Source organism: Aedes albopictus, chromosome 3 (assembly GCF_035046485.1).
Source record: "Aedes albopictus strain Foshan chromosome 3, AalbF5, whole genome shotgun sequence".
Taxonomy (NCBI): Eukaryota; Metazoa; Arthropoda; class Insecta; order Diptera; family Culicidae; genus Aedes; species Aedes albopictus.
The window spans coordinates 163167240-163194989 of NC_085138.1; the positions used below are offsets into that span (position 1 = coordinate 163167240).

At 38.5% G+C, this 27750-nt stretch overlaps 1 protein-coding gene and 1 long non-coding RNA gene across 2 annotated transcripts in view; one reads left to right on the forward strand and one right to left on the reverse strand.

Annotated features, from left to right (window-relative positions):
* The window catches only part of LOC134291495 (uncharacterized), a 38240-nt gene extending 23970 nt beyond the window's left edge, over positions 1–14270 (reverse strand). Inside the window, exon 1 of the long non-coding RNA XR_009999116.1 lies at positions 1–14270. This exon is cut by the window's left edge and continues 17432 nt beyond it. This is a non-coding gene — a long non-coding RNA (uncharacterized LOC134291495).
* Positions 1–26760, forward strand: part of LOC134284015 (carboxypeptidase D-like) — a gene marked incomplete at its 3' end in the record, with an annotated part of 52671 nt that extends 25911 nt beyond the window's left edge. The window contains 1 exon segment of the mRNA XM_062859278.1: positions 26525–26760. Within this exon segment, the coding sequence (XP_062715262.1) occupies positions 26525–26760 (236 nt within the window).
* Between the last annotated feature and the right edge of the window lie 990 nt (positions 26761–27750).

The following is a 27750-nucleotide window of genomic DNA, read 5'->3' on the forward strand; positions in this document are numbered from 1 at the left end:
ACGTACTTGATAATAATCTTCCAGTACAAACACAAATTGTTGAAGAAAATCTTAGTGGAATGTCTCAGGAACTACCGTAAGGTAAATAATCCTGAAGTAAAATCTAGAGCAATGTATACAAAGGAATGCCTTTCTTGAGAAGATTTTCAAAGAATATATTAATACGCATCCCCTAATGGCGATGTCGGGGGACAGAGATTGTTTGATAAAATTGAGAGTTCTCGAAACAAGATTGTGATTTATGTACTTTCTTTACAGATTTCTTGAGGGTTTCCTCCATAGATTCCTTCAAATAATGCTCAAAAAATTCCTTCAGAGTTTATTCCAGTTATCGCCCAAAAATGTTTCAGAGTTTTCTTCAGGAATGCTCTAGAGTTTTCATCAAAAATCTTCCAGGGATTCCATTAGAAACTATGCCAAAGAATCCTTGAAAAATTTCTGTAGCCTATGCTTGATTGATTCCATTGGGAATGTCTTAAAGCGATTCTGTAGGAATTATTCTGAAAATTTCACCTGAAGATCCTCTAGAAGTTTCTTAAAAGATTTAATAAGAAACTCCAGAGCTGTCTCTAAGAATTTCTCCACGTATTATTCCATGAATTCCTTCGAAGATTCATCTAGAACTGCTTGCACAGACCACACCAGGCGTTTCTATAGTGATTCTTCTACGAATTATTTTACAGATTCCCTAATGGATTCCATTAGAGATTCCAGGAATTCTGTTTTGCCAGGAATTGTTCCAAAGATTATCCGGCATTCCTTCAGATATCTCTTCAGAAACTCCTTTAAAGATATCATTAGGTGAATCCTTCAGGAGTTCGTCCAGAGATGCTTCCAGGAGGTCCTTTAGAAATTCTTTGGGGAACGCATCCAGAGATTCTTCCAAGAATTTCACCACATTTTCTCTTTGCGCTTCAGAGAATCATCCAAGGATTCGTCCAAAGATTCTCCCAAAAGTTTCCCCTGAAGAAACCTTCAGGATTTACTTAAGAGATTCTTGCGCGGATTCGACCAGGGTTTGCTCCAGTGATTTTCTTAGAAGTTTTATGTCTCCAGAAGTTTTTTGATACATTTTCCCAAAACATTCCCTTAAAATTCCTTCCGGATTTCCTCTGGGTGCTACGAAATTTTCTCTATGATTTCATGCGGAAAACCTCCTGAAATTTCTTTGAAGATTTTTGCAATAATTCCCCCAGATATTGCTGCAGAAATTCCCCGTATATTTTCTTCCAAACTTTGCCTCGTAGTTTCCCTAATGAATTCATGCAGAAGCTCCTGCAGATTTTTTCCACAGATTCTTCCAGGAACTCGGAGATTTCTCCTGCGATTCCTTAGAACCTTTGTTCAGTGTCCACAGTTTTCTTCAGGAAACTTGAGATTCTTCCAAGAATGATTCCAGAGATTCCACAAGAGATTTTTTCGGGATCTTCACGGAGAAATTTCTAGAGATACTCCTCTCTCGAATAATTCTAGGAACAATCTCCAGAGCAGTTTTTAGAGGAAACTCTGGTGGGATTCCTTGAGAAATTGCTGGTAGAATCTCTAACGGAAATTGTAAAAAGATTTTTGGAAGATTTTGTGGAGAAAACACTTAAGAAATTCCTAGAAGAACGTCTGGTGAGCTCCTTTACGGAATTCATAGAGGATTCTCTCAGTGGCGATTCCCTAACCTCACATCTACCTGTGCACCAAGTAAAAATTCTTGATTTTTTTTTAACAAATTTGCTTATAATAACTAGAAAATTACGAAAATAGCTGCTTTCACTCATTTCTATTTCGATTTTTAACATTAATTCCCTGCAATTGCAGATTTTAGGGTCGGTGCACAGGTGAAAAGTGAGGTTATGCGACGCCACTGGATTCTCTGGATCTCTATCACTGCAATAATTATTATCGAATGACTTATCATTTAAGATTTATAGTGACAAATGAAATATTTGGTTCATTTGAGATGCGTCATAAAAAAATATGTAAATATCAAATAATATTCCTAGATATACATGGAGTAAACCCCTGAGAGATTCTGAATGAATTACACAAAGCCCTGGAATAATTTCGGAAACTCCCCTGAAGCGTCCTGGTACACCCCTGAAACAGTCGTTTTGCTTTCCCCCTTGAAATAATCAAGGTTTCCATCAAATGGAATTCCGGTACACATCCTGGAAGAAATCCTTTCATTTTTTTTTCCAAGTAGTTCCGGAGGTAAACCTAAGAGAAACTTTAGGAGAAATTCCGGAAGGAACTCCGTCGCAAGGATATCCGGGTAAAATCCCGAAATCAGCTGTGGGAGTAAATATGGAGGAAAAGCAGCGAGAAGCGCTGGTAGACATTCCGGAAAGAGTTCCAAGCGACATCCCGGGAGGATTCCAGAAGAGATGCCTCAAAAATCTGCGAGGAAAAAAGAAGAAATGCCTGAGTTAAATGCCGATTGAAATCCCCGAAGAACTTCTGTCTCAAAGATAATATGGACAAACGCCTTAGAATCCCAGTACAACATAGCATCAGCACCTCAAATGCAGAAATCTCAAGAAGTCAACTTCCAACTACAATGCAATTTTGTTTTTGCTCACTTGCAAGATAAGCTTAAAATAAGCAGATCCGGTGCATCGGTGTAGTGTTTCAGAGATTTGTGCGCTTAAAATCGTGAGTAGGTTCAAAAGTAGGTCATTTTGGCAGCCATCTTGGGATTATAACGAGCTTGTCTTTAAGAGTTTGCTAATAATAAACTTCCGCTAAAGGTTGTGTAAGAAAATGTAAGTAATATGATAAATCTTACCTTGGAAACAGGTCAAAAATCTCAGGAGAATGTTTAAGGAATATCGATGGAATGACTTAGAAAATGTAATTATCTATACATTAATGTTTTTTTTTAATTGTAACTCTTCAAATTCACGTTTTATTCAAACACCTCAAATAAAAGTTTCGCAATTTACTAACCCACTGCATAACATTGATCATCATCATATTTCACCATTCCACTGCCACTGAACGTCAACATAACATGCGTGCCGTGCTATCATAGAGGGAAAAAAGTGTCTATACCAAGAGATTGTTACAACCCGTCGAACAAATCCTATTATCGATGGCTACGCTTTGATGACCAGACTAATGGATTATTATGCGGGGCGGCCGGCAAGTACGCTCGGTAATTACTCTATCAATTTTCACTTCGAGGCCATCGGCAAATTGCATATACAGGGGATAGACAAAATGATCGGGACAGGCAAAATTTTCACTTTTCAAAAAATGTTACACTAGCTGTAACTTTTCGAAAAGTGCATCAAATATTTTCAAATTTTTACTGTAAGTTCCTCAACTAGTTTTGTATCAGTGGACAAAATTTGGAAAAGATCGGACAATTCTTCACGAAGTTATAAAGATTCTAAGAAAAAGGTACATTTATCCGATAGCCAATTTTGAGCTGTTATATCTCCGGATTCAATGAACCGAATGAAATGAAATTTTGACCAATTATGACTTACATAATAAGCTTTAAAAAACGTTTGACTCAACTTAAAATTCTTAACACGCAAGAAAATTACAACGGTTAGATTATTTTCCTTATAAAACACCAAATTATCCAAAACTTCAACATCGTTTCAAAATTCAAGATGCAAATTATAGTTCATTTAAATTCCCTCCAAATGACTTATATATAAATGTGTTTTGAAGGAAAGTAACAACATAGCCGTCAATAAATTGAAAAAGTAATGGGATGCATATTAAAAATAGACCAATTTATTAAAAAATCGTGAAAAAAATAAAATCGCTATAACTTTTTCGCTTGTTAAATATTTCAAGTTAAGTTAAATGTTTTCCAGAGTTCATTATATAAGTCATGAATGGTCAAAATTTCATTGCAATCGGTTCATTGAATCCGGAGATATAACAGCTCAAAGTTGGCTATCGGATAATTTTATCTTTTTCAAAAATCTTTATAACTTCGTGAAAAATTGTCCGATTTTTTTCAAACTTTGTCCACTGATATACAACTAGTTGAAGAACTTACAGTAAAAATTTGAGAATATTTGATGCACTTTTCGAAAAGTTACAGCTAGTGTAACATTTTTTGGAAAAAGAAAATTTTGCCTGTCCCGATCATTTTGTCTATTCCCTGTAGTCGCTTGGACGTTGCTAGATTTGACGAACCGGACATCCCTGCACCATCTCTCTTTGTAGTCCAACATAAAACCAGTTGAACAGAAACACTAAGTAGAGCTTATGCATTACTTTGTTTATACTGTAGCATAGTGTTCTATTGCAAAAAAAAAAATATGTATAATTGGATTGACCGGTATGACTCCGACCCGACACTCGATGCCACTTGACCCGTTTGGAAACTTCATACGGTAGCGCACATAATCCCACACTACAGGTGTCGGTGCCTTCCAATAGAAATAGGACACTAGGTATCTTTTACAATGACTGCGACTGCCGTGATCCAAAATTTTAACGAGTATCAATGTTGGAGCGTTGGGGTTGAAGCGCAGCGATTAAGGACGCGGTAGCTCAATTACAAAGATTACCGCCACAAAGGCTGCTTTTCATTTTACTCAAGTTTTCTCGAGCACAAATCTGGAGCTCCATCACGCACGGTGCTCCATTTACCATTATTATAAAATAAAATATACCATAAAAACCTGAAACGCCATTCTCTTTATTTAGGGGTAGGCGGGGCAATATGGACACCCTAAGGTTTTTGCCAACTTTACCTGGCAAGATGTCAAAAAAGTTTAGTTTTTTGATACATGTATCCTTTTAAAGTCTATTTAGCATCTATTGCATAAGAATGCAAGAAGAAAAATGATTTTTTGTAATTACGTTGTCAAATGACCTACTTTTCACTCGCGATGAGAATAACAAAACGGCCTACTTTTCTTCACCAAAACAAGAGTGCTGAAAAGTAGCGCTTTTCGGCACTTTTGCCAACACGCACTTTTTCCAATGACCGCAACTCCCGTACATTCTGCATCTGCTTCTACATCCTCTAAATAATTTGAATCCGAAATAGGGCTATCGTCAATCCTGATTCGATTGGTTCAGATGCAGAAACAGCAGCTGAAACTGCTTTTACTGGCGCCCACCTGTGACCACTGCTGCTGCTTGACGTCCTGGTGCTTGCGACACCTACAACCAGCCTGACTACACCATAGCCTACCTGATCAAACAAAAAAAACTACGCTGACTAGCACGGAGGTTAGCACGTGGTCTCCACTGAAACATGCTTGTGTTTCTAGAAAAGATTGTACTGAAAGGGTAGTCTTCGTAATTACAAAAAATGTTGTATGCAACTCGTTGCAAAACTCGATTTTTTCAGCACTCGTCGTATTTATCCAACTCGGCAAGCCTCGTTGGATAAATGTACGACTCGTGCTGAAAAAATCATCATTTTGCAACTTGTTGCATAAATAACTATATCCACTTCAAAAAATGTTATGAAAAATGTTAGTTTTTCATGACCGTCTTCAAGCATACGGGTCAGAATGGACACCCCCATGGGGCAATATGGACACCATGAGACTTTTACGAATTTCGTACATTAATTACACCTATAAAGTCATTTCATTACAAAACAACTATTATGGATGAATAATACGCCGAAGTAGTTCATTTTTGTTCAGTTAATTTAAATTCAGGCTGTTTTGGATAAAGCTTCGTTTTTGCCGGCATGTACAGCTGTGCCTAGAACAACTATTTTCCACTGCTGTCGTTTTTTGACCAATTTGTTTCACCCTATGTCTACTATAGTAGACATTTAACCGAAAATATACTGAAATCGAAGAATTTGGTTGGTTTGTGATTTAGGTTATATTTTTCTCTTGCCGCTTCTTTCAAAAAGATGAGTGTCCATTTTGCCCCGGCAGCAGAAGATATTTCCAAACTTGATTTTTGATATAATAAAGAAGAAAATATAAACATGTTAAGCATGTAGATGCAGCAAAACTACTTGCATGTGTTCTAGGAATATGAGGTTTTTATCGACCTGCAATAAATTAATCACTAAATCTTATTTCAGATGGTGTGAAAATTATAATTTCCATGCACAAAAAACGGAGAACGCAACTTTTTCGTGTAAAATCAAGTATAATTTTAATTTCGAATGTATCTTTCCTGAAGCTACGTTTTAGACAAATGAACTATATTCTCCATTCATTAAAAGTTTAAAAAAGTTCGCATATTTCAAAATATTGAGGGTGTCCATTCTGCCCCGGGTGTCCATAATGCCCCGCCTACCCCTATCTATCCTACACCCCTGGACAAATTTTTAAAATCATCGTTGGGCGAATTTTTGAGTTACGCCCTTTTAAAGGGCCTAACCTCTAAAAAATCGAGTTTTCTATAGAATAACACCACATTTCATAACAGCATCATGAATTAAAGGCATCAATAACATAAATTATCATGAACAATATTGAAATTTGATTGTATGTATCCATATGAATATCGGTGGAGTGCATTTTGTATCAACATTTGTCAGTACGCCAACATACGGTAGAAGTTCTTAGGGCGTATAGAAAGCAAACATTACATTGGTGTATCAAATTCAATTAAAAGTATATTGTATTGTGATTCCATATGCCAATAGATGTTCATATTACTGTCAGTCATAGCGATATTATTCACATGCACATCAGCACCAATATTTCAAAAAGACGTAACAGATCTTTAAAACAATATATTTTCCCATAGCTGTAGATTGTATCTCATCTTTCCCAGGACATCAACAACCACTATAGGAAAGATTTTTTTATTTCTTTATTTTTGAGACTTTCAGCCCTGAGCTGGTTCGTCTCTTAGCAGTATTACAATCTTTACAACTTCTTCTTATTTTTACCCGATTTAAAAATAGTTGTTGATGTATTTGAACGTTTAAAGTCCGAAAAAATTGCATCACCCTGAGAAAGGTTATCAACACTGGGCTGACAATGGTTCAGAGAAGTTAAACTAGAACACATTTTCTTCCTTTCCTTTGCCGCAGTTGATCTCAGCTGCCGCTTGTTGGTGGTTTCAATTGAGCAAGAAGATTAGCTGTCGTCGTTCACGTTCTCGAGGTTCGGTTCTGTTGCTCTCCGTCGTTCGTCGTCGATCACCGTCGTAGGTACGCTTTTCGGTCCTGCTTGTTGTTGTGCGTTTGTTGTCTCTGCCGCTGCTGTTGTTCGCTGTGCGCTGATCGGTGGAAAGTCGTCAACGTTCAACGAAAAGCGATCCTTTCGCTGGAACCGACGAGGGCGCGGTATTGGTTGGTGTTTTTGAGGAAGTGATGATATTGTTCGGTGCACCCAAACACTTTTGCTTCGGATGGGCAGGTTGATTACACTGCCTGCAGGTTTTTTGCATACCTGGGTAAGAGATTGAGGTCTCGTGTCCCTCAATAGTTACGAAGGAAGGGATCGGACGTTCGATCTTCATGTGCAGAATCCGAACTCCGTTGTACACGCCCGGAAAGATTTTTTTCCAGCGCTCTCTGGTAACCGATTGAACTTTGCCATACTGCGTCAAAAAATCAATTATTGTGGTGTGCTTCATTGCCGGTGGAAGGTCGAGAACACGCACCGGCACCGCTTCATTCTCGACATAGACGGGAATTCTGAAGGCTTTGTCTCCATGCATGATATTGTGCCTATTGTTGTGCAGTTGCTGATATCGAGCAGCAATGTCACTACATATCTTTGACTTCGATCAAAACACAGCCGCGAATATGGTGCAGCTGAATGTTCTCTACGTCAGGCATCTGCAGCTGAATGTCGTTTTCCAGAAATTGCTGGATCTTGACAATTTCAGGCCGCGTGGGAAGGATTCCAAAATCAACCACAATGGTATTCTTTCGCTGCACATTCATTGCGAGAAGAATGAATCACAAAATACGTTAGAAAAGAATGCGATCACGGTTCTTCAAAATTCTTTCTTTTTTTTTTAAATATGCAGGTAAGACCTTTTGTCCCTACTAATTTTATTTTTTTCGACTTATTACAAGAAAAATTATGGCGCAAAGTTATGCTAAAATGTAAATAGATATGCGTGGTTACATTTAATCGTTTCGGTGTCTTCTGGGCGATCAATCATTAGCTATTTTCCGCATTTATTGTAGAAGACACGAATACGATATGATGTACTGGCGACGATCTATTAGCGATTTTGAACATTTTTGTGCGATAATCCACGGTAAAACACGCAATATTGTCTTCGATTTTTTTTGCATTTCTACGTTTTGTCTTCTCAACCTCAGCATTTCAAGAGCGCGTAACTGCTTTCCAAAACAACATTTCTCGGATACTTATTCAAAACGACGTATCAACATAGAATTTGCGTATATTATACGTCTTTTTGAAAAAGTATCCGAGATTTTTTTTTCCAAAGCTGTGGCGTGGCACTTCTAGACAAAAAGAATGCTCCTCTTTCGATGACTTACATTAGAGGGGTGACATGCAATCTACATCCATAGAAGAAGGAGCTGTATCATCAACCAGTTACGCCCTTCTGAAATGCTGAAGCTGAAAAGATAAATCGTACAAATCTGGATCAACATTTGAAAAGAGCATACAAGCATTGGTAAACAATGACTTCACACGTCGCTCCTGAGCCCCCATCAACTTATTTACACAAACTAAGACCGTTGTCAGATAGAGCAAACATCAATCTTTCGGATAACGGTGTTCATTTGCGTGGGCGGGCTGCTGTTAGGCCCTCGAAGCGATTTCAAAAAAAGGCACAAAATGGTTTTGTCAAAACCTGTTGGGCCCTTTCCAAATGTTGCTCCAGAAATGCAATGAAAAATGAAAGACAATAGGTCGAAGAAATGTAGGGACAAGAGGTCTTACCTACATATTTTACAAGATGAAAGAATTTTCACCCAGAATATTATGTTTGATTATTTGTTGGCCGTTCCGATTTTTTGTCTTTTGGCCTTTCAATGTTTTAGTTTTCTATTCTTATAACTTAAGATTTGTGACACACACACATATTCCATTTTGTCTAATTTGTGGTTGCCCATATTCAATATTTTTGACAAATTTTGACTATTGTTTTCAAGGCAGATTTGCTGTATAGAGAGTGTACTGTACGCTCTTAATATATCGGTGCTAACATTTCGAAATGGCGAAACTGCTTGCCGAAACCAAACCTTTAACTCTCCGATGCAATGTACAACCACTACTGGACGGAGGAAATGCAATTCTTTCCGATAGTGGTTGTTGGTGTCCTGGGAAAGAAGAGATACGATCGACAGCTATGGGAGAAGATATTGTGTTACGTCCTTTTGAAATGTTGGTGCTGAGCATGTAAATACTATCACCTTGACGGAGAGTAATATGAACATCTATTGACATATGGAATCACAATACAATATACTTTCTATAGAATTTGATACACCAATGTAATGTTTGCTTTCTATAGGCCCTAAGAACTTCTACCGTATATGGGCGTACTGACAAATTTTGATACAAAATGCACTCCACCGATGTTCATATGAATGCATACTATCAAACTTCAATATTGTTCATGATAATTTCTGTTATTGATGCCTTTAATTCATGATTATGTTATAATATGTGGCGTAATTCTATTAAAAAAAACTCGATTTTTTAGTGGTTAGGCCCTTTAAAAGGGCGTAACTCAAAAATTCGCCCAACGATGATTTTAAAAATTTGTCCAGAGGTGTAGGATCTTGTGTAGGATAGATAAATAAAGAGAATGGCGTTTCAGGTTTTGATGGTATATTTTATTTTATAATAACGGTAAATGGAGCACCGTGTCACACCAATTGATCTGAAAATCTTGTGTACTACCAGAGGCGTCGCGTCCGCATGTGCAACATGTGCATTACACGTGTAGCTAAAATTGAAATTTCGTGAAAAAATATGTTTGACACCCATATGAATTTAACGGAAAAGTGTGTAACGATTTATTTGAGCTTCCCCCTATCTTTACTATCCCCAACATCGCGCGCAAACCACATGACGAGCGAGAAGCAACTTGCATAAAAGTAACGCGGGAATCGCGATCTTGCACACTCTGAAAGAGGAAACATCTCTGAAAGAGGAAAGCGGCCCTAGTGCGATAGTTCCCGAGCAACGGCTGTGTGTATAGGTAGGCAAAGCGGCACCCATCTGCTACGCACCGCATGCTTTCGCTTGGCTTCCAAACAGCAACACGGAACCTCGGTTGGAAACGCTCTGGCGCATATCGTATTCGCGTAGTGGTTCAACAGTATTGGTTGCTGGCTGAGAAAAATTTCAAACACATAGGCACCCAACGTGTGTCATCCAGAGAGTAAAAAATTCGAAGACTGAAAGTGAAGATTGACATTCTCATTTTTTCATTCGTGTTTGGCCACATTCATTGTCAGCTGAATGCCTCTCTTTTTTCATTCAATTCTCTGTCACGAATATTTTTTCGCACGTCGTAAAATGTCCAATTTCTGTAAACAGACGCACAATCCGACTTAATGGACAAATAGAGAACATAATTAATATTCTAATTAACTACTATACACAAGTTTTGAGGTAATTGGAAGTATAATCGGGAGTTACGGTCCAGTTTTATTTGTCAGTGAAAATTGTCAGTGACAGAAAAATGAATGAATAGGTGAAAAAATTCATTCACCAAAATGAATTTTATTTTGATCCCTCAGTTGAGAATCTTCAAAATTCACGTTGAATTTCACTCATTGAAAATGAAAATTTTAATCTCTGGTCATCGCTTTGGTGCACTTGATGCTTTTTCGCATGGCTTTTGCAAACGGGGATGCGGCGCTCACTGTTTCGTACTGATCTCTCGCGCTAAAACGTTTCGCTCTCCCAGTAGGGTGGTCGAAAGCTACAAATTCAAATAGCCGTACAAGTTATTTTGTCAATGAAGATTCGAGAATAACTTCTGATTATAAACTCTAATGCTAGAAATACGTATTTGTCAAAATGTACCGTTCTTAGATCGATCGCATATTGCCTAAACAGAAATCTTAAAACCTATAAAAATGAGTTTGAATTCGCTTTGAGGTATTATAATTCACGAAACGATAAACCGTTCAGCATGATTTTCGCTCGGCTCGATCCGCTTTCAGGGTGGCTGTGTTTAAAAGTAGAAAAAGTTACGAAAATCAACTAAAATGTAGCACAATTACGAAATTACTGAAATTATTATGAGTGGGAAACAAATTCAACAGTTGTCAAACAAGCACAACCAAATTGGCAGTACGTCTCCCGGGAAAACTAGTACATTTTAAATATCGTCACAATGTCAGATACTAACTGTACTTAGATTGTATGAAGTTTCAAATTAGACAAAGTTATTTTCCCAAATGAAAATCAAGGGGAATGACATATCCTTTTCTAACCAGAATATCCGCATTTATCCTTTTCTAACCGTCGCTAACCGCTTCTGCTCACTTAGCAGCTCGCTTAGCAACGGTTAGCGACGGTTAGAAGCGGATGAATGTGGATATTCCGGTTAGAAAAGGATATGTCATTCCCCTTGATGAAAATAGACAGTTTCTGTGATCGATTAAGATCGACAGTTTTGGATGTGATAAACATTGAATTCTCGACTAACAACTATTTTTTATTTAAAAAAGGTAGATTTCCATAGAGTAAACCGTATTAAATTTTGAACGGTTAGCGGTAAAATTATAGTACCCTCATACGAGAAGTTTAACCATTAAAAAAAGATCCCATAAAGTGAACTGGAGTGAAAATCAATTTATGGCCGTATAGCCTGTCCCAGATCAATGACAAGTCCAAGCTCACAAATAAACTAGTACTTGTGTATGTCCAAAAAGGGGAAACTTTATTAGAAGTAGGCTAGGGAATCAAATTTTAATAGTACCGAAGTAGTAATGTATCGTTCCGATTAAAATTATAATGATCAATCAGGCAAAATTTAACCCTCGAGCGATCGCGCTGTTGTATTTTGTACAACACGTTGAAAAAATCTCGCTTTTTGTACTCAGCATTAGCGTGGTGCTGACGCAGGTAGTCAACCGCGCGAGTTACGGAAGGATAATATGTTTTTTAACATAAAAAAATACTTATGAATGGTAAGGAAATGGGATGGAGGGTGGTTTGAGATGTCTAATAACTGGTCTACATAATTTATGAAAAATCTGCAAGTGCACATGTGGCTAAACGAGGCACGCGACGCCTCTGTGTACTACTGTTAGTAGTTACATTCTAAATCGGAGTGAACATCAAGTAACAGTAGCGGTACAATATACTGGGCATTCGGTACAATACTAGATATTGCAAATTCCTTCGAATTCCTTTCCTGTGTACATTCTTTACTTCAGTCGTGTAAGTAATTTTGCACGTACTTCGTGGATTCTTCTAACAATTTCGTAAGAGATTGTTTTCTGGAACTCACTAACCATTTATGTGTGGATTCTTTCCTAGATTTATCACATTCCTTCCGAATTTCCTCCTAGAGTTTTTTGTTATGGAATTCCTCCTTGAATTCCATTCGAAGGTCGTTTTGGATGGGAGCGGGACATTTGGCATAAAGTCATTTCAAGTTCATCTTTAAATAATTCTTTTGAAGAATCCTTGAAAATTTTTCTACATTGAATTCCGTATTTCTCTCATTTCTCTTAGGATTTTTCAGAAGTTTTTCTATAGGGTTTCTGCAGAAGTTCATCTTGGGGTTCCAGAGGTTTTCCCGGTATGCTCCCGGTATTTATGTGCGATTTCCCCCAGCATTTCTGCCGGGGTGCTTCCCAGCGGTTCTCGTTGTTGCTACTGGTACTAAATGGAATCTGGAAATTCGGAATTTCCATTTGAAAATCTTCTCATCTATCCCAAATTTTACATAGTATTTTCCAAAAAAATCTTATTCAAGACATCTTTCATCCTTCTGCGATTTTCTACAGAACTCATTTTGGGATTCCTTCCAGTTTCCTTCCGGGATTCTTTCTGGAATTTACTCCTCGAATCTGTCCAAACCTGCTCTCTGGATTGTTTCAGATTTGATCACAGAATATAGTCTGGAATACCTCTCAGAAGATAAATGGAACTCTGGCTCACAAAATTTACCATATTCACTTTTTTTTAAAAAAAAAAAAAAAGACACGGACAACGTCTTCAGCTTTCGGCTGTACAGACTGTTTTAAACTTAACATTAGACAACGCAGTGGCGATTCCCTAACCTCAAATCTACCTGTTCAACAAATGTAAATCCTTGAATTTTCTTAACAAATTGGCTTGTAATTTGTAGAAAATGGCGAGAATAGTAGTTTCCGTCCATTTTCAATTTGATCCTGGTCCTGTACTCTTCGCAAATACAAGTTTTAGGGTCGTTGAACAGGTAAAAATTGAGGTTACGAGACGCCACTGAGACAACGGACAACGGAGCATGCACCAGTGGAAACGGGGAAGAAACTATTCTCACGAAAAGTTTCAACGCCCGAAGCGAGAATCGAACCCTCACCCCATAGCATGGTGCGATTATAAGCTTGGTGACCCTAACCGCACGGCTACGAGGCTCCACAATGCTGAATGCTGAAATAGATTGGGTAACTCTCGCTGAGACCGTCCCACATTTACACCATGTCTTCAAAAATGGCTAAGGTGGTGATTTTCTGCAAGTCCTTCCCAAAAAAGTTAGGAAAATGCATTTACTTAATCAAATTGATGGACCCCCGTTAGTTAGAGCCACAACCATTTTTGCCCCTCGATTTTGGTCAATTGTTGGTTCATTAAAACCGTTATAACTCGAAAGTTTCTCCAGAAACCACTTCCAAACAAAATGCTGTTGAAAGGAGAAATGATAGAGGTACTTTTTGCAGTTATAAAAAGTTTGGTCGACCATATTGATTTCGGCCGCCATTTTGAATTTATGATGATGATGATGATTGTGTACCCACCATCAGCACAAGGTTTACCTATGGCTGCAGAGTCATACCAGAACGGAATGATGTACCTGATGGTTTGTTATAGCAGGGTAAGCTAAATTCACTGGAGACCTTCGGAAAACAACATGATAATTGTTATCTCGTGACAAAGTCTGGCCACCCCACGAACATTTGGAATTTGAAGAAATTCCAGGAAGGATTGCTCTAGAAATGCTGGAAGATTTTTAGTAGGAATTGCGGCTGGAACAGCGGAAGAAATTCCGGAAAACCTGCAAGAGAAGTCCTGGAAACAACTCTGGGAAAAATCCCGCTAAAACTTTCATTTTCGAGAAAACTTCTGAAAAAAGTTCCTAGGTTCAATAGAATTTTTTTTTCTTAAATCCTTCAAGTGCTCTCATTTGCTTTGATCCCAAATATAAGAACATGTGCTACCCACTCGATTAGCTGTTCCAAGTTTATGTTTGGTGTTTAATAACACAAACCCAATATACTGAGTCGTTTGATTTTAAAATCAAGGGATCAGTCGATCTACTATTCGAAGAAGAAAGAAATCAGAAAATTATCAATAACAAATGTACAGTGATAGACATTCGTTAAGCCGACACCAAACAATTTTCAAAAAAGTGTCAGGAAACGCATACAAAAGATTTCATGATAAAACTTTTTTATCGTAGTGATAGTATATCTAGTACTGTTTTTTTTTAAATGTGATTCATCACACTTACATATACACTGAAACAAAAACGAGGGTAAAAACCCTTCAAATATCATTTTTTGCCTAGACATTCGTTTAGCCGAGGTAAATGAAAAATTTGTTTTCAATAGATTTTTTGCAATTTCGTGAATATATGTCGAGGATATACCCCAAGGCATTTAGTACGCAAGATAAATGACCATAAAAGTTTATTTATTTGTTGATTTCAGAGAAATATTATAAAAAAATGTCCCGATAAGGAGACATAGAGATTTTCAGCCCTAGGCTGGTTCATCTCTTACTAAATTTATGTAAGAAAAATGATTTCTGTAAACACTCAAACGTAAGCTAGATTAGCAGTTTTGAAAATATGGCACAGAATAATTGTTAGAAATGTTCAAATTATTGCATAAAATGTCATGTAAAAATTCAGTATATTGGTTTTTGGTTGATTGAACCTTAAAATGGGATTGATAAAAGCTAAAATAAATAGACGAGCCCTAATGCCTGTGGAATATACCTGTTTGATACTAAAATTACTGAATAAGTTAGAAGACTTCTAAGTGAAAGAACTGCAAGAAGTGTCAGAATTTTTGTACCCTGTTTATTTAAAAGCAGATGTTCATACAAAAATGCAAGATACGGTCAAATAATTGACTAATTTCATTCAATCTGAAGAAATATATTATATGAGCCTTAGTTTTGAACCACATTCATTTTTAATATAATTTATTTGAAAAGAACGTCTAAATTATGAAACAAGTAGTTTATGCTAGAAATTTGAATACTTTCGGTGCCATTTCTCGAAATGTGAGCCGTCCAATGCATGTTATTTCAGCCAGTATACAGTCTAGGAGATATTGGGAGCTATTAGAAGACGTAATAGTAGTAAACGATGTGATTTATGCAAGTAAAACCATAATATTTCATCAAAACAATACATAAATATGTGATTTTTTTATGGTTTGCGTTATTTATTTCTGTTAAAAACATTGTTTTTCGTAAATTTTCAACCTGCACTCGTCATGAAACTTTCATTAGATTCTTTTGAAACACTTTCGATAAAAGTATCTATATCAAATCTCAATTTGGAAACATTTACAATATTATGATATATTTATATGAGATGCATGTAAAATTAAAATGGCAACACTTCCAAAAACGATCTAATTCATGATTTACAAGTCGATGTATAATGCAGCTGACCATACAAAATAAGTTTGTTGGATATTTTTCGAAATTTGTTAGTTTTTTATTATGGAATTCCAAAAATTGTACAATTCGGCTAAACGAATGTCTAGGCAAAAAATTACATTTGAAGGGTATTTACCCTCGTTTTTGTTTTAGTGTATATGTAAGTGTGATGTATCACATTTTTATAAAACAGTACTAGATATGCTATCACTACGAAAAAAAAGTTTTATCATAAAATCTGTTGTACGAATTTGCTGACACTTTTTTGAAATTTTTTAGCCTCGGCTAAATGAATGTCTATCACTGTATTAATTTTTGGCACGCATTTGACGACCACGGCGTGGATTTCAAATGGTTTGATCCGAAATTTTGCGGTTTCCAAATAGAAACTTTTGTAACAGCCCTGAAGTTCCTCCCGGGAATTATACTAGCATTCATCTATGAATTCCTCCTAGAATGTTTCGATTAGCTTCAATCGTAGGTTACGCTCAAATTTCTTCGTGAGACTTTGCTCGGAGTTCATTTTCGATGTTTCTCACGGTGCTCCGTCGTGTAGTCCGAAGTTCTTTGTGAAAAATTGCTGGAGAAATCTCTGAAGAAAGCCTGTTGGAATCCCGCTAGAAACGAACGGAACGGAAATAATTTGCAAAAAAAAAATCCCAAGAAAAACTGCAGTAGCAATTTTGGGACGAACTCTGTTATACATCCTGGGAAAACATCGAGGAAACTGCACAATGAATTCTCTGTATTTCTAAATGACTTTCAAGTAACTGAAGACGTTGATGCTGCTTTGAACACCCTCATAGACACATATAACAGGCTTTTAAATGAGTGTACAAGATCTGTCACTAAAATTGTTCGATTGAAAGGGGATCATTGTCCATGGATGACTTACAGCCTTTGGCGGTTGATACAATTGAAGAATCAATACCTTAAAAAATCTAAAAATGATCCTAACGACGTTAGATCTAAAGATAAGTTGGTCCATGTTTCAAAAAAAGTTAAAGCAGCTAAAATACGTTGTAAACGCGAGTACTACGAAAATATTCTTAATACCTCTAGCCATTCTAATGTGTGGAAAAAGGTTAATGAAATTTTTGGTCGTTCAAAAGTTGTTGAACAAGTGAAACTACGAATTGATGGTGCGGTTTTACATTTGGATCGGGATGTAGTTGAGGTGTTCAACGAATTTTTCTCTAGTATTGGGAATGACTTAGCTAATAAGCTCCCACATAACAATTTCGATGTTTTGAAACATGTGAAGACAGTCAGTAATTCTATTTTCTTGCGGCCAACTAACGTGAGTTAAGTAAGTATATTAATAAGCCAGTTGGATGTTAAGAAAAGCCGTGGACATGATAACCTTTCAGCTGATCTCCTAAAAGCCAATATAGGGTCATTTTCAAATATGCTTTCCAAACTTTTCAATAGAATTTTGGCAACTGGCACATACCCAAATGTTTTGAAAATAGCTAAGGTGACCCCCATCTTTAAGTCTGGTGACACTTACGATCCTTCCAATTACCGTCCAATCTCAACACTCTCAGTAATTAATAAAATTTTTGAAAAACTTTTGACCAATCGGCTCGCAAACTTCTTTAGTGCTAATAACGTGTTGTACAAACTACAATATGGATTTAGGGATGGATGTGGTACGTCAAACGCTATTGTAGAGTTGATAGATGATCTGATTTGTGAAATTGATCAAAAAAAGATAGTGGGGGGATTGTTTATTGACCTAAAGAAGGCATTTGATACCATCAACCATGACATTTTGCTTAAAAAACTCGAGCGGTATGGCATAAGAGGTTTGGCCAATGACCTGATCAAAAGTTATCTCTCAGAACGAAAACTTTTTGTTGTTCTAAATGGTGTTCGAAGCAGCTTACGCACCATTGATATTGGAGCTCCTCAAGGGAGTAACATTGGTCCCCTTTTATTTTTAATTTTCATTAATGATTTAGGCAATTTGAAGCTTTATGGAACCCCTAGACTCTTTGCAGACGACACAGCTCTTTTCTACCCTCATTTTAGAATATAATCCATAATAAAAGACATTGAATCAGATCTGGCTACCCTCCTGGAGTTTTTCAATGGCAATCATCTCTCTTTAAATCTCAGCAAAACAAAATATATGGTTTTTCATTCTTTACGCAAATCCATTCCTCAACACTCTGATCCATGTATTACTAACTTTCATATTGAAAAAGTGCCATCTTTTAAATACTTAGGTTTGCACATAGATTCATGTCTTACTTGGGACACTCATATTAAGCATGTTTCTAACAAAATCTCATCCTTATGTGGTCTTATGAAAAGAGTGCGATCTTTCGTGCCCAACGAAGTTTTGCTACAATTTTATAATGCATGCATTCATTCCATAATTCAGTATTTAATTATTGTTTGGGGTCATGCCGCTAAGTCAAAATTAAAAAGAGTGCAGACGTTGCAGAACAGATGTGTAAAAGTAATCTTCAATCTTCCTCACTTGTATCCGACAACCTCACTTTACACAAGTCAACATCACAAAATAATTCCTATTCTAGGGTTGCGCGATTGTCAAACAATCAGGTATGTACATAATTCTTTATTCAACCATAGTTTTCGCAAAAACATAATATTCTCAACAAGGGCTACTCTACAGAATACTAGACATGCAAACGAATTAGTGAAAAGTAGAGCATACACGAATATAGGCACATAACATAAGTCGAACTCTGGCTCAAAAAGTTGATGCCTTTCCGAGTTCGTACGCTGGTATACAGGGCATCGAAATGTCAAATGTATTATAACATTATTGTCATACTATTTTTCAGCATGTATACCATTTTTCATTGCTGTGAAGTAAAACAAAGACCTCATAGATCTAGACTGGCAGCACGTGGAGATCTAAACTAGGGCATAAATTGTAATAAAACTTTGTAAACTCAAGTCGAAAGTACGTTTTATGGCTTTAAATATAAAGCGAGATCGATATGTGGAACGTGGATGTGTTATTTCAAAGATTTCAAGAATTTATGACTACATGAATAAGTGGATGTCCAGCAGCTAGTTTTGAGCATATCTCAGATGATAATCTTCGTTCCTGTATTCTTTGCAAACACTGGAATACTGGTTGGATCAGATGTTTTTTGTTTACCAAAATAAGTGACAGTTCGACGCCCTTTATGAGAGATATAACAGTTTCGCGTGCTGGAAAAGGATACAACTTTTTCCTTCGCTCTGACCATGGAGTTCCACTTATGTTATGTGATATAGGTCTCACACGTATTAAACATTATGGTCCATCAAAGATTAACGCACTTCCTAGCGATTTAAAAGTAATTCATAACTGCATATTATTCAAAAGCAAACTGAAACAGTACATATCACAGAAGGTAAATGAACATATATTTTAACGTGTCAACCAATTAGCATATGTAGGTTTTTCTAGCTCCTGCTAGTTTTTCCCTTCATTTTAGTTATTTTAGTTATTTTAATTTAGTCATTTGAATACTGTAGCCACACTCGTTATCACGAATTAAGTAAATATTTAGTTGTTTTTTGTAGTCTTAATTTTTCTACTGCTATGTGAATCCCTTCAAAGGAACTAAGTTCCACTGGGATTTCACTTTATTAGTATTACTTATCTCCGCGAATATTAACTTTTTTTTTAGCAAGTGTCCATTACCAGGGGGCTCGATGTGAGAGCTCTTTGGTATGGGGGTCAGTGGAGGGTTAAAAAAAAAAAAGAAATCCCTTGAAAAAAAAGCTCTGGGACATTCTAAGAAAACTTCTCGGAGTTAACATTGAGGACGGAAATATTGTTTGCGGGAGAAACTACCTAATCCTGGAAAACCTTTAAGAGAAATCCCGAGAGAAACGACAGCAGAAATCCTCGGAGATATTTTGGGAAAATCCTAGGAGAAGCTTTTGTAGAATTACCGGGGTAAACTCTTGTAGAAATCCCTCGAAAATATTTGAAAAAATGCCAGAATGTACTTACTCTGTTGAATTCCGGGTACTCAACTATCATCTAATCAGAATTGAAAAAAAAAACTCTTGAATCACAGCCGATACTAAATATTGTCAAACTCGATTCCCGAAAGAAAGTCTGGTGATTTTTTTCAAGGAATCGCAATTGGTATTACTATAGGAATCCCAGGATGAATTCCTTCAAGAATATTATCAGGTATCAGTAGGTCGGCTCTAGAGGCACGTTCTCCTCCATTCGGGAAATTTGTGCCATCGCCATGAACACGAGCCTATTCATCATTTACCTGACGGAAAAGGGAAGGAAAAAGGATAGGACATGGGAAAGGACAGGTAAGGGAATAGGATCGTCATACTCGCAAAAGCGTACCACAATGGGTTCACATAGCGTCCTGAAAAGGACACTGTAATAACGCATAAGCGTGCCACAATGGGTTCGAACAGCGTTCTGAGAAGGGCACTGTGATAATGCATAAAGCGTAAAGAGAGCCTATAGCTCTTTACCACAGCGGGTCAAGAACAACAGAACATCCTGAAGATTCAGGTTTCTGAAGTCAGTTTCACTTAATAAGTGTTTCCCGAGTACTCGGAAACGCAATTGCGCAAAAACTGGACAGTTACATATTAAATGATACGAAGTTCCATAATCGGATTCACAGCTATCACATGCAAATGAATCAGCTTGCTGAATATTCGTCATGTGATAACTGAGTCGGCAATGGCCAGTCAATGCTCTGACCAGCATGCTGCAATTCTGCTTTGACAGATTGGTTAGATACTTTGCCACCCCTAGAGATGGCTCAGTACAATACAATTTTGTTTGACGAAATGACTCCAAACTATTCCAGTATTGTTTGTGCTGAGTGGCAGCCCAGGTGTCAATCTGAAGCTTCACCCAACACTTGGATACCGGAATAGCTGGCTCAGGGCCAATGAAATCATGTGATGCTCCAGTGCGAGCTAACTCATCAGCCAATTCATTTCCAGCGATGGAAGAATGGCCAGGTACCCATACAAGGTGAACAGCGTTTGCTGAATTCAGCTCCTCAATTTGAGTTCGACAAGCGATAACTATCTTCGACCTGGAGTTGGCCGAAGCAAGTGCTTTAATAGCAGCCTGGCTATCTGAACAGAAGTATATTACTTTGCCCATTACGTGCTGCTGAAGTGCTGATTGCACTCCGCACATAAGAGCAAAGATTTCGGCCTGAAAAACGGTGCAGTGTCTGCCAAGTGAATAAGACTGATACAGCCTTAGCTCACGAGAATAAACATCAGCACCTGCTCGACCTTCGAGAAGGGAGCCATCAGTGTAACATACGATGCCGTCTGAAATACTTCTTTCGAGATAACCAGATGTCCACTCTTCCCGGGAAGGGAATTTCGTGGAAAATGTCCTATATGGAAAATTACAAGCAATTGTAAGATCACTTGGAGCAAGGACAACTTTGTCCCAATTCACCAAAAGTGGAAACAACGAGGTGTGTGTTGAACTGCGGTTCACAGGAGTTTCCTCTAGTAAACCGAGTACCCATAGGCGGTAAGTGCAAGAAAGTGCTTCTTGTTTGAGATGAATGTGTAGTGGGGCAACGTCAAAGAGAACTTCGAGCCCTGCCGTGGGAGTTGAAGAGAACGCTCCAGACATCGCCATTAAGCACATCCTTTGGAGATGGCCTAACTTTGATTGGACCGTTCTCACTTCGCCCTTTTGCCACCACACAAGACATCCATAGGCCAATGTTGGCCGAACAACAGTTGTGTAGATCCATTTGATATACTTGGGTTTTAGACCCCAAGTTGTACCAAAGGTTCGCCGGCATTGCCCGAAGGCCATACAAGCTTTCTTGATTCTGAACTCAACATGAGGTGTCCAGGAAAGCTTGGAATCAAGAATGACTCCAACGTACTTTACCTGTTCAGTCACATTGATTTCAGAATCAAAGAGACGTAAAGTTCGAACACCATTACGGTTTCGCTTTTCCGTGAAAAGAACAATAGATGTTTTACTCGGATTAACCGAAAGGCCATATTGGCGACACCAACCCTCAACTACCTGAAGAGCGTTTTGCATCAGGTCGAAAAGGGTGCTGATGCACATACCGACTAACAATGTTAGGTAGTCGTCGGCAAAACCATAAGTAGGAAAACCGCTATTATTGAGTTGCCTCAATAGCGAATCTGCTACGAGATTCCATAAAAGTGGTGATAAGACTCCCCCTTGGGGGCATCCACAAACACTCAATTTCCTAATCGCCGCTTGCCGCAATGTCGAGAAGAGATGTCGGTTTTTGAGCATTTGGTGAATCCAATTGGAAATCATTGGAGATATACCATGACCCCGTGCGGCTTCCAATATGGCATCGAAAGGCACGTTGTCAAAGGCACCCTCGATATCTAAGAAAACACCCAAGCATGATTGCTTTTGAGCGAATGCCTTCTCGATATCGTAAACAACTTTGTGTAAAAGAGTCACAGTGGACTTTCCAGATTGGTAAGCATGTTGGTTCACATGAAAAGGCACATTGGCCAGATGAACATCACGGATGTGATGATCAACTATGCGTTCTAAGCATTTCAGAAGAAAAGAGGTCAAACTGATAGGTCTGAAGCTCTTTGCTTCTTCAAACGACGCGCGACCCACTTTCGGAATAAACTTCACAGTAATATCCCGCCAGGATTTGGGAATATACCCTGTAGCAAAACTGCAAACAAGTAGTTGTTTCAAAACATGTTTGAAATGATCAAATCCCTTCTGAAGCAAAATAGGATAAATCCCATCTGCCCCAGGAGATTTGAAAGGAGCAAAGCTATTAAGTGCCCATTCAATCGATTCTAAAGTTATGATACTCCGAGCCGAAGCTAAAGAATCATAACTACAAGAAAAGACATCAGGTTCATCCGAAGATGTAATATCCACACATCCGGGGAAGTGTGTACTGAATAAACATTCTAAAACTTCCTCATCAGAGGAAGTGAAATCACCATTTGGCAAACGAAATTCGTTCACTTGAAAATCCTTAGATTTTGCAAGGATTTTGTTCAATCGACTGACTTCACTCAGACTGGAAACATTTGTACAAAGGTTTTTCCAGCCGGATCGTTCAGCAGACCGAAGAGCTTTCTGGTAGGCCTTGCGAGCCGACCTGAAAGCCTCCGATCCAGCCGAACGTCGTCTGTTCCAACTCTTTCTACATTGTTTCCTGAGCTTCGCCAGATCGGAGTTCCACCAAGGGGTTCCTCTTGTGGTCTTCACAGACCGCAGAGGGCAGGCTTCTTCAAAAGCTTCCATGATGAAGGCCGTTGTAGTATCAACGGCATCATCTAAATCACTTGGAGTGTCAATTGATGGTGAGTATCCATGAAATTTGGCTGCAACCAAATCGGTAAAGAGATCCCAGTTGGTTGACCGGGGATTCCTGAAACGCAAAGTTTGCGAAGTAACATTCACATGTTCAAACAAGATGTAACGATGGTCAGATAAAGATTCTTCATCTGACACATGCCAATTGATTAGCTCATGACTAATTCTGCGTTATGTCTAACACTTCCTCTCTACCAGATACCATGAAGGTTGGGCGGTTGCCTATGTTAAGTAATCCAAGATCTGTACTACTTAAGTATTCCATCAAACTGGAGCCTCTCAAATTGATGTCTGAGCTGCCCCAGATTATATGGTGAGCATTAGCATCACTACCAACAATTAGCGGAAGGCCTTTTGAAGTGCAGTATGCAATGACTTGCTTGAAAGCATCCGTAGGGGATGGTTCATCATGCGGTAAATAAACCGAACAATAAACGTATTTCCTGTTGAGGTTGCCAACAGATACATCTATTGTGATAGCACATACATCTCTGGTAGTTAGTTCAGAGATGAGTGTAGCAACGATTGCGTTGTTGACAAGCACACATGCTCGAGGCATGACACGTGAGTTTGCCATTTCATTTTTTACTGAAAGTAGCAAACACCGGATTCACAAGGTTTCCTAGATAGAAATTCCCCTTACGAAAGTAAGGTTCTTGGACTAACGCCACTTGGGCTGTACCATTTTGCATAAGTCTACAAAGATTGATCGTTGCTGTTCTTTTGTGCTGAAGATTGATCTGAGCTATCCTAACCGTAGCCACTACCCAAACTAGGCAAGATTAAACTCTTAACAATCACAGCACAAAAAAGAACAGCAACAATATAGCCAGATCGGTGTCCATTTCAGTGCGCCAAAGGCGAGGATGCACAGAATACACTGTGTAAAACGCATAATGCGAAACCATATAGGTGAAAATCTAAACTAATTGATAAAATCTTCATAATCCCGCCCTTATTCAGCCTCAAGTATGAGATTGAAGAAGGGCAGCTGATTGTCTCGGAGAAACACAAGGTCCACCGCGCTATTGCTCCGGTTAGCACAGTAAGGGCAAATACTGTGGAGGGTGCCCTGGTACTCCACAGGCTCCGTTTGCGATTAGGTTTTTATAAGACCCCCCTAACCATTCATTCCTAGGCACGGTAAGCGTAAAGCCGCATAACACCATGAATTAGGGGTCACCTGATTAGTGGATTCCTACCACTGGAACAGGCGGTACGTAGTGCTATTCTTAGCCAGTTGAACTAACCGCTACCGACACTACACAGCTATCTAGGCTGATCGGGAAAAGAAGTTAATATTGGTGATCAACTTCATACGGGCCCGAAAAGCCGTCATAACTGCATATTATTCAAAAGCAAACTGAAACAGTACATATCACAGAAGGTAAATGAACATATATTTTAACGTGTCAACCAATTAGCATATGTAGGTTTTTCTAGCTCCTGCTAGTTTTTCCCTACATTTTAGTTATTTTAGTTATTTTAATTTAGTCATTTGAATACTGTAGCCACACTCGTTATCACGAATTAAGTAAATATTTAGTTGTTTTTTGTAGTCTTAATTTTTCTACTGCTATGTGAATCCCTTCAAAGGAACTAAGTTCCACTGGGATTTCACTTTATTAGTATTACTTATCTCCGCGAATATTAACTTTTTTTTTAGCAAGTGTCCATTACCAGGGGGCTCGATGTGAGAGCTCTTTGGTATGGGGGTCAGTGGAGGGTTAAAAAAAAAAGAAATCCCGAGAAAAAAAAAGCTCTGGGACATTCTAAGAAAACTTCTCGGAGTTAACATTGAGGACGGAAATATTGTTTGCGGGAGAAACTACCTAATCCTGGAAAACCTTTAAGAGAAATCCCGAGAGAAACGACAGCAGAAATCCTCGGAGATATTTTGGGAAAATCCTAGGAGAAGCTTTTGTAGAATTACCGGGGTAAACTCTTGTAGAAATCCCTCGAAAATATTTGAAAAAATGCCAGAATGTACTTACTCTGTTGAATTCCGGGTACTCAACTATCATCTAATCAGAATTGAAAAAAAAAACTCTTGAATCACAGCCGATACTAAATATTGTCAAACTCGATTCCCGAAAGAAAGTCTGGTGATTTTTTTCAAGGAATCGCAATTGGTATTACTATAGGAATCCCAGGATGAATTCCTTCAAGAATATTAGAAGAATATAGCGATGAAATCCCATAAGGAATTCCCGAACGAATCCGTGGAGGAATTCACTAAAGCATCCCAAGAGAGATAAACGTAGGAATCCCATGACGAATTCCCGAAAAAATCCTTGGAGCAAGATTTTTAGTGGGAATCCTGCAGAAATTTTTGGAGTAAATCTAATAAAAATCTTCTAGGCTCAGTGCACCAGTTATGGATATAATACCTCAAATTCGCCAGGGTTGATTTTCAACCTCAAATCGCCATAGTGTACCAGTTATGGCAAATCCCATATGGAATGCATGTAAATAGTGCGAAGTGGAACCGACATAAGAAAATGTATCCATAACTGGTACACGGTTCCCATCATTGGCACACGCCGTAATAAATACTAAAAGTAATTTTGACTCCGTTTCTATATTTTTCCTGTAAAGTATGAAAACTAATCCATCATTTGACATATCGACGACATTTGCCGGTCTTCTTCTTATTTTTGTAGAAATAGTTTTCCTTAAGTAGTGCGACAACTGGTACAAGCACCCTAAGGCATTTCCAAAAAGTTTCAATTCTGTATGAAATATAAAAATATTAAAATTCTTGGATTTGCATTCAAAATCATGCAACTGATTCTTGATCCAATATTACTAAACGTCAACCATTCGATGCCATTCGCCTTCCAACAAAGCATGAAATAGAGACGCGTGCGATTCCTCATCAAAGCTAATAACAAATCAAAGTCGTGTCAAAACGTAATTACCATCTATATTTCTTTGAAGCCTCCTTCCCACGCATCGCGAAACATCCTGCTCGGTGGTGCGGTGTCGTCTTTAGAATCGAAATTGCATTTTCGCACGTTCGCACCGAGTGATAAATCCTGATGACTATGGAAACTGAAGCCGCCCACCTGTTGCTGGCCCCCAGTAGTGGCAGTTATGTACGTACACCTCCTACGCACGACGGTTTACCCGTATAACCTTTCCATTCAGCTCGTCGTTATCGTCACAGTTTGATATCGCCTGCTTTTCCTCCTACTTGCTTGTGTAGAGGAAAAGGGGGTAAAATTTGACTGAGCTCGGATAAGATTTATTACATAAATAAAAAATCTATGACAAAGGTTTAAAAGACAGAAAATTTAAAAACAAACTGATTAAAATATAATAGGTAGAAAGGACAAAAGGTCAAAAATGAGAATAGAGATTTGAAATTAAACTAAAAAGTGTCTTTTTTTTTTCATTTCACCGCCATCTCCCCTATACTAATCTTCCATTTCGCTCGTTTTCTTTTCTCCCCACCCCATTGCAGGAAGGAAGCTGTGAATCGCCACCCAACTACATGGGACGCTACAACGCGGCCGGTGTCGATTTGAATCGGGACTTCCCGGATCGGTTCGACAACGACCGGGTGCGCCATATCCGTCGCAATCGGCAACAGCCGGAAACGGCGGCCGTCATGAACTGGATCTTGAGCAATCCGTTTGTGTTGTCGGCCAATCTGCATGGAGGAGCCGTGGTGGCCAGCTACCCGTACGATAACTCGATGTAAGTACCCTAGAGGGTGGGAGGGATTGTTTGATGTTTCTTCGATGCCAAAAGTTTCGCAATGATTTAGTAATGGCTGGGAACGTAATGGAAGCCTTGCAAAGGCGACGTGCTATTTATAGAAACGAGATTTCTTTGCCGTCACGAATGCTCGTTCAAAAGGATGTCTAATGATGCCAAATTTGATTATATTGAAGCTATTTTTGGATTGGGTGATCCTACTTATTTAGAAGCTATAGCTGGACGCGCTTTTACGTTGCTATTTCACTCCAGTGGACGCGCAATTATGGGATGTTGCATTTAATGGGCATTCTTTATTTACTTAATTCTGCATCAACAATTCTACGCCACACAAAAAGGGTGACAGCTGCTGGACCACTTTACATTTGCCTATTCACTCTGGACCTGGTCAGTCTGTCTTATCCATTGTGCTCCGTATCGTCTTGTACGATCCAGATTTCTTTCGAATTCAAATTCATTTTTGCAGGGTTGCTATCCGGAATTCTTGCAACATCCATGTCCTGTCCATCGTCCGGCTTTTGAAACTTTCTGGATATTTGTTCAGTCGTAGAATGCGTCCTAGAATGGTTCATTGTTCGCCGCCACACACCGTTCTCCACCGTTCTTCAGCGGTGTGATAATTCTTAGCTCCCATTGCTCGAAAATTCCCTGTGCTTGAAGGTCATTCTCGAGCATGGTCCATGTCTCGTGTCTGTAGAGGACCACCGGTCTTAAAGCGTTTTGTACATGGTGCATTTTGTACGGGGCTAAATCTTTTTGGACCATAGCTTCTTCTGGAATTCTTAGTAGGCACGACTTCCACTGATGATTTCACGATCACACAAATTCAGCGGCTTTTGTGATAATCATACTCCGGACTCGTCGCATTACAATTTCCAGAGCTATGTTGAAAAGCAGGCATGAGAGTCCGCCACCTTGTTGCAGTTCCCGGCGAGATTCAAACGAATTGTATAGTTTACCAGAGACCCT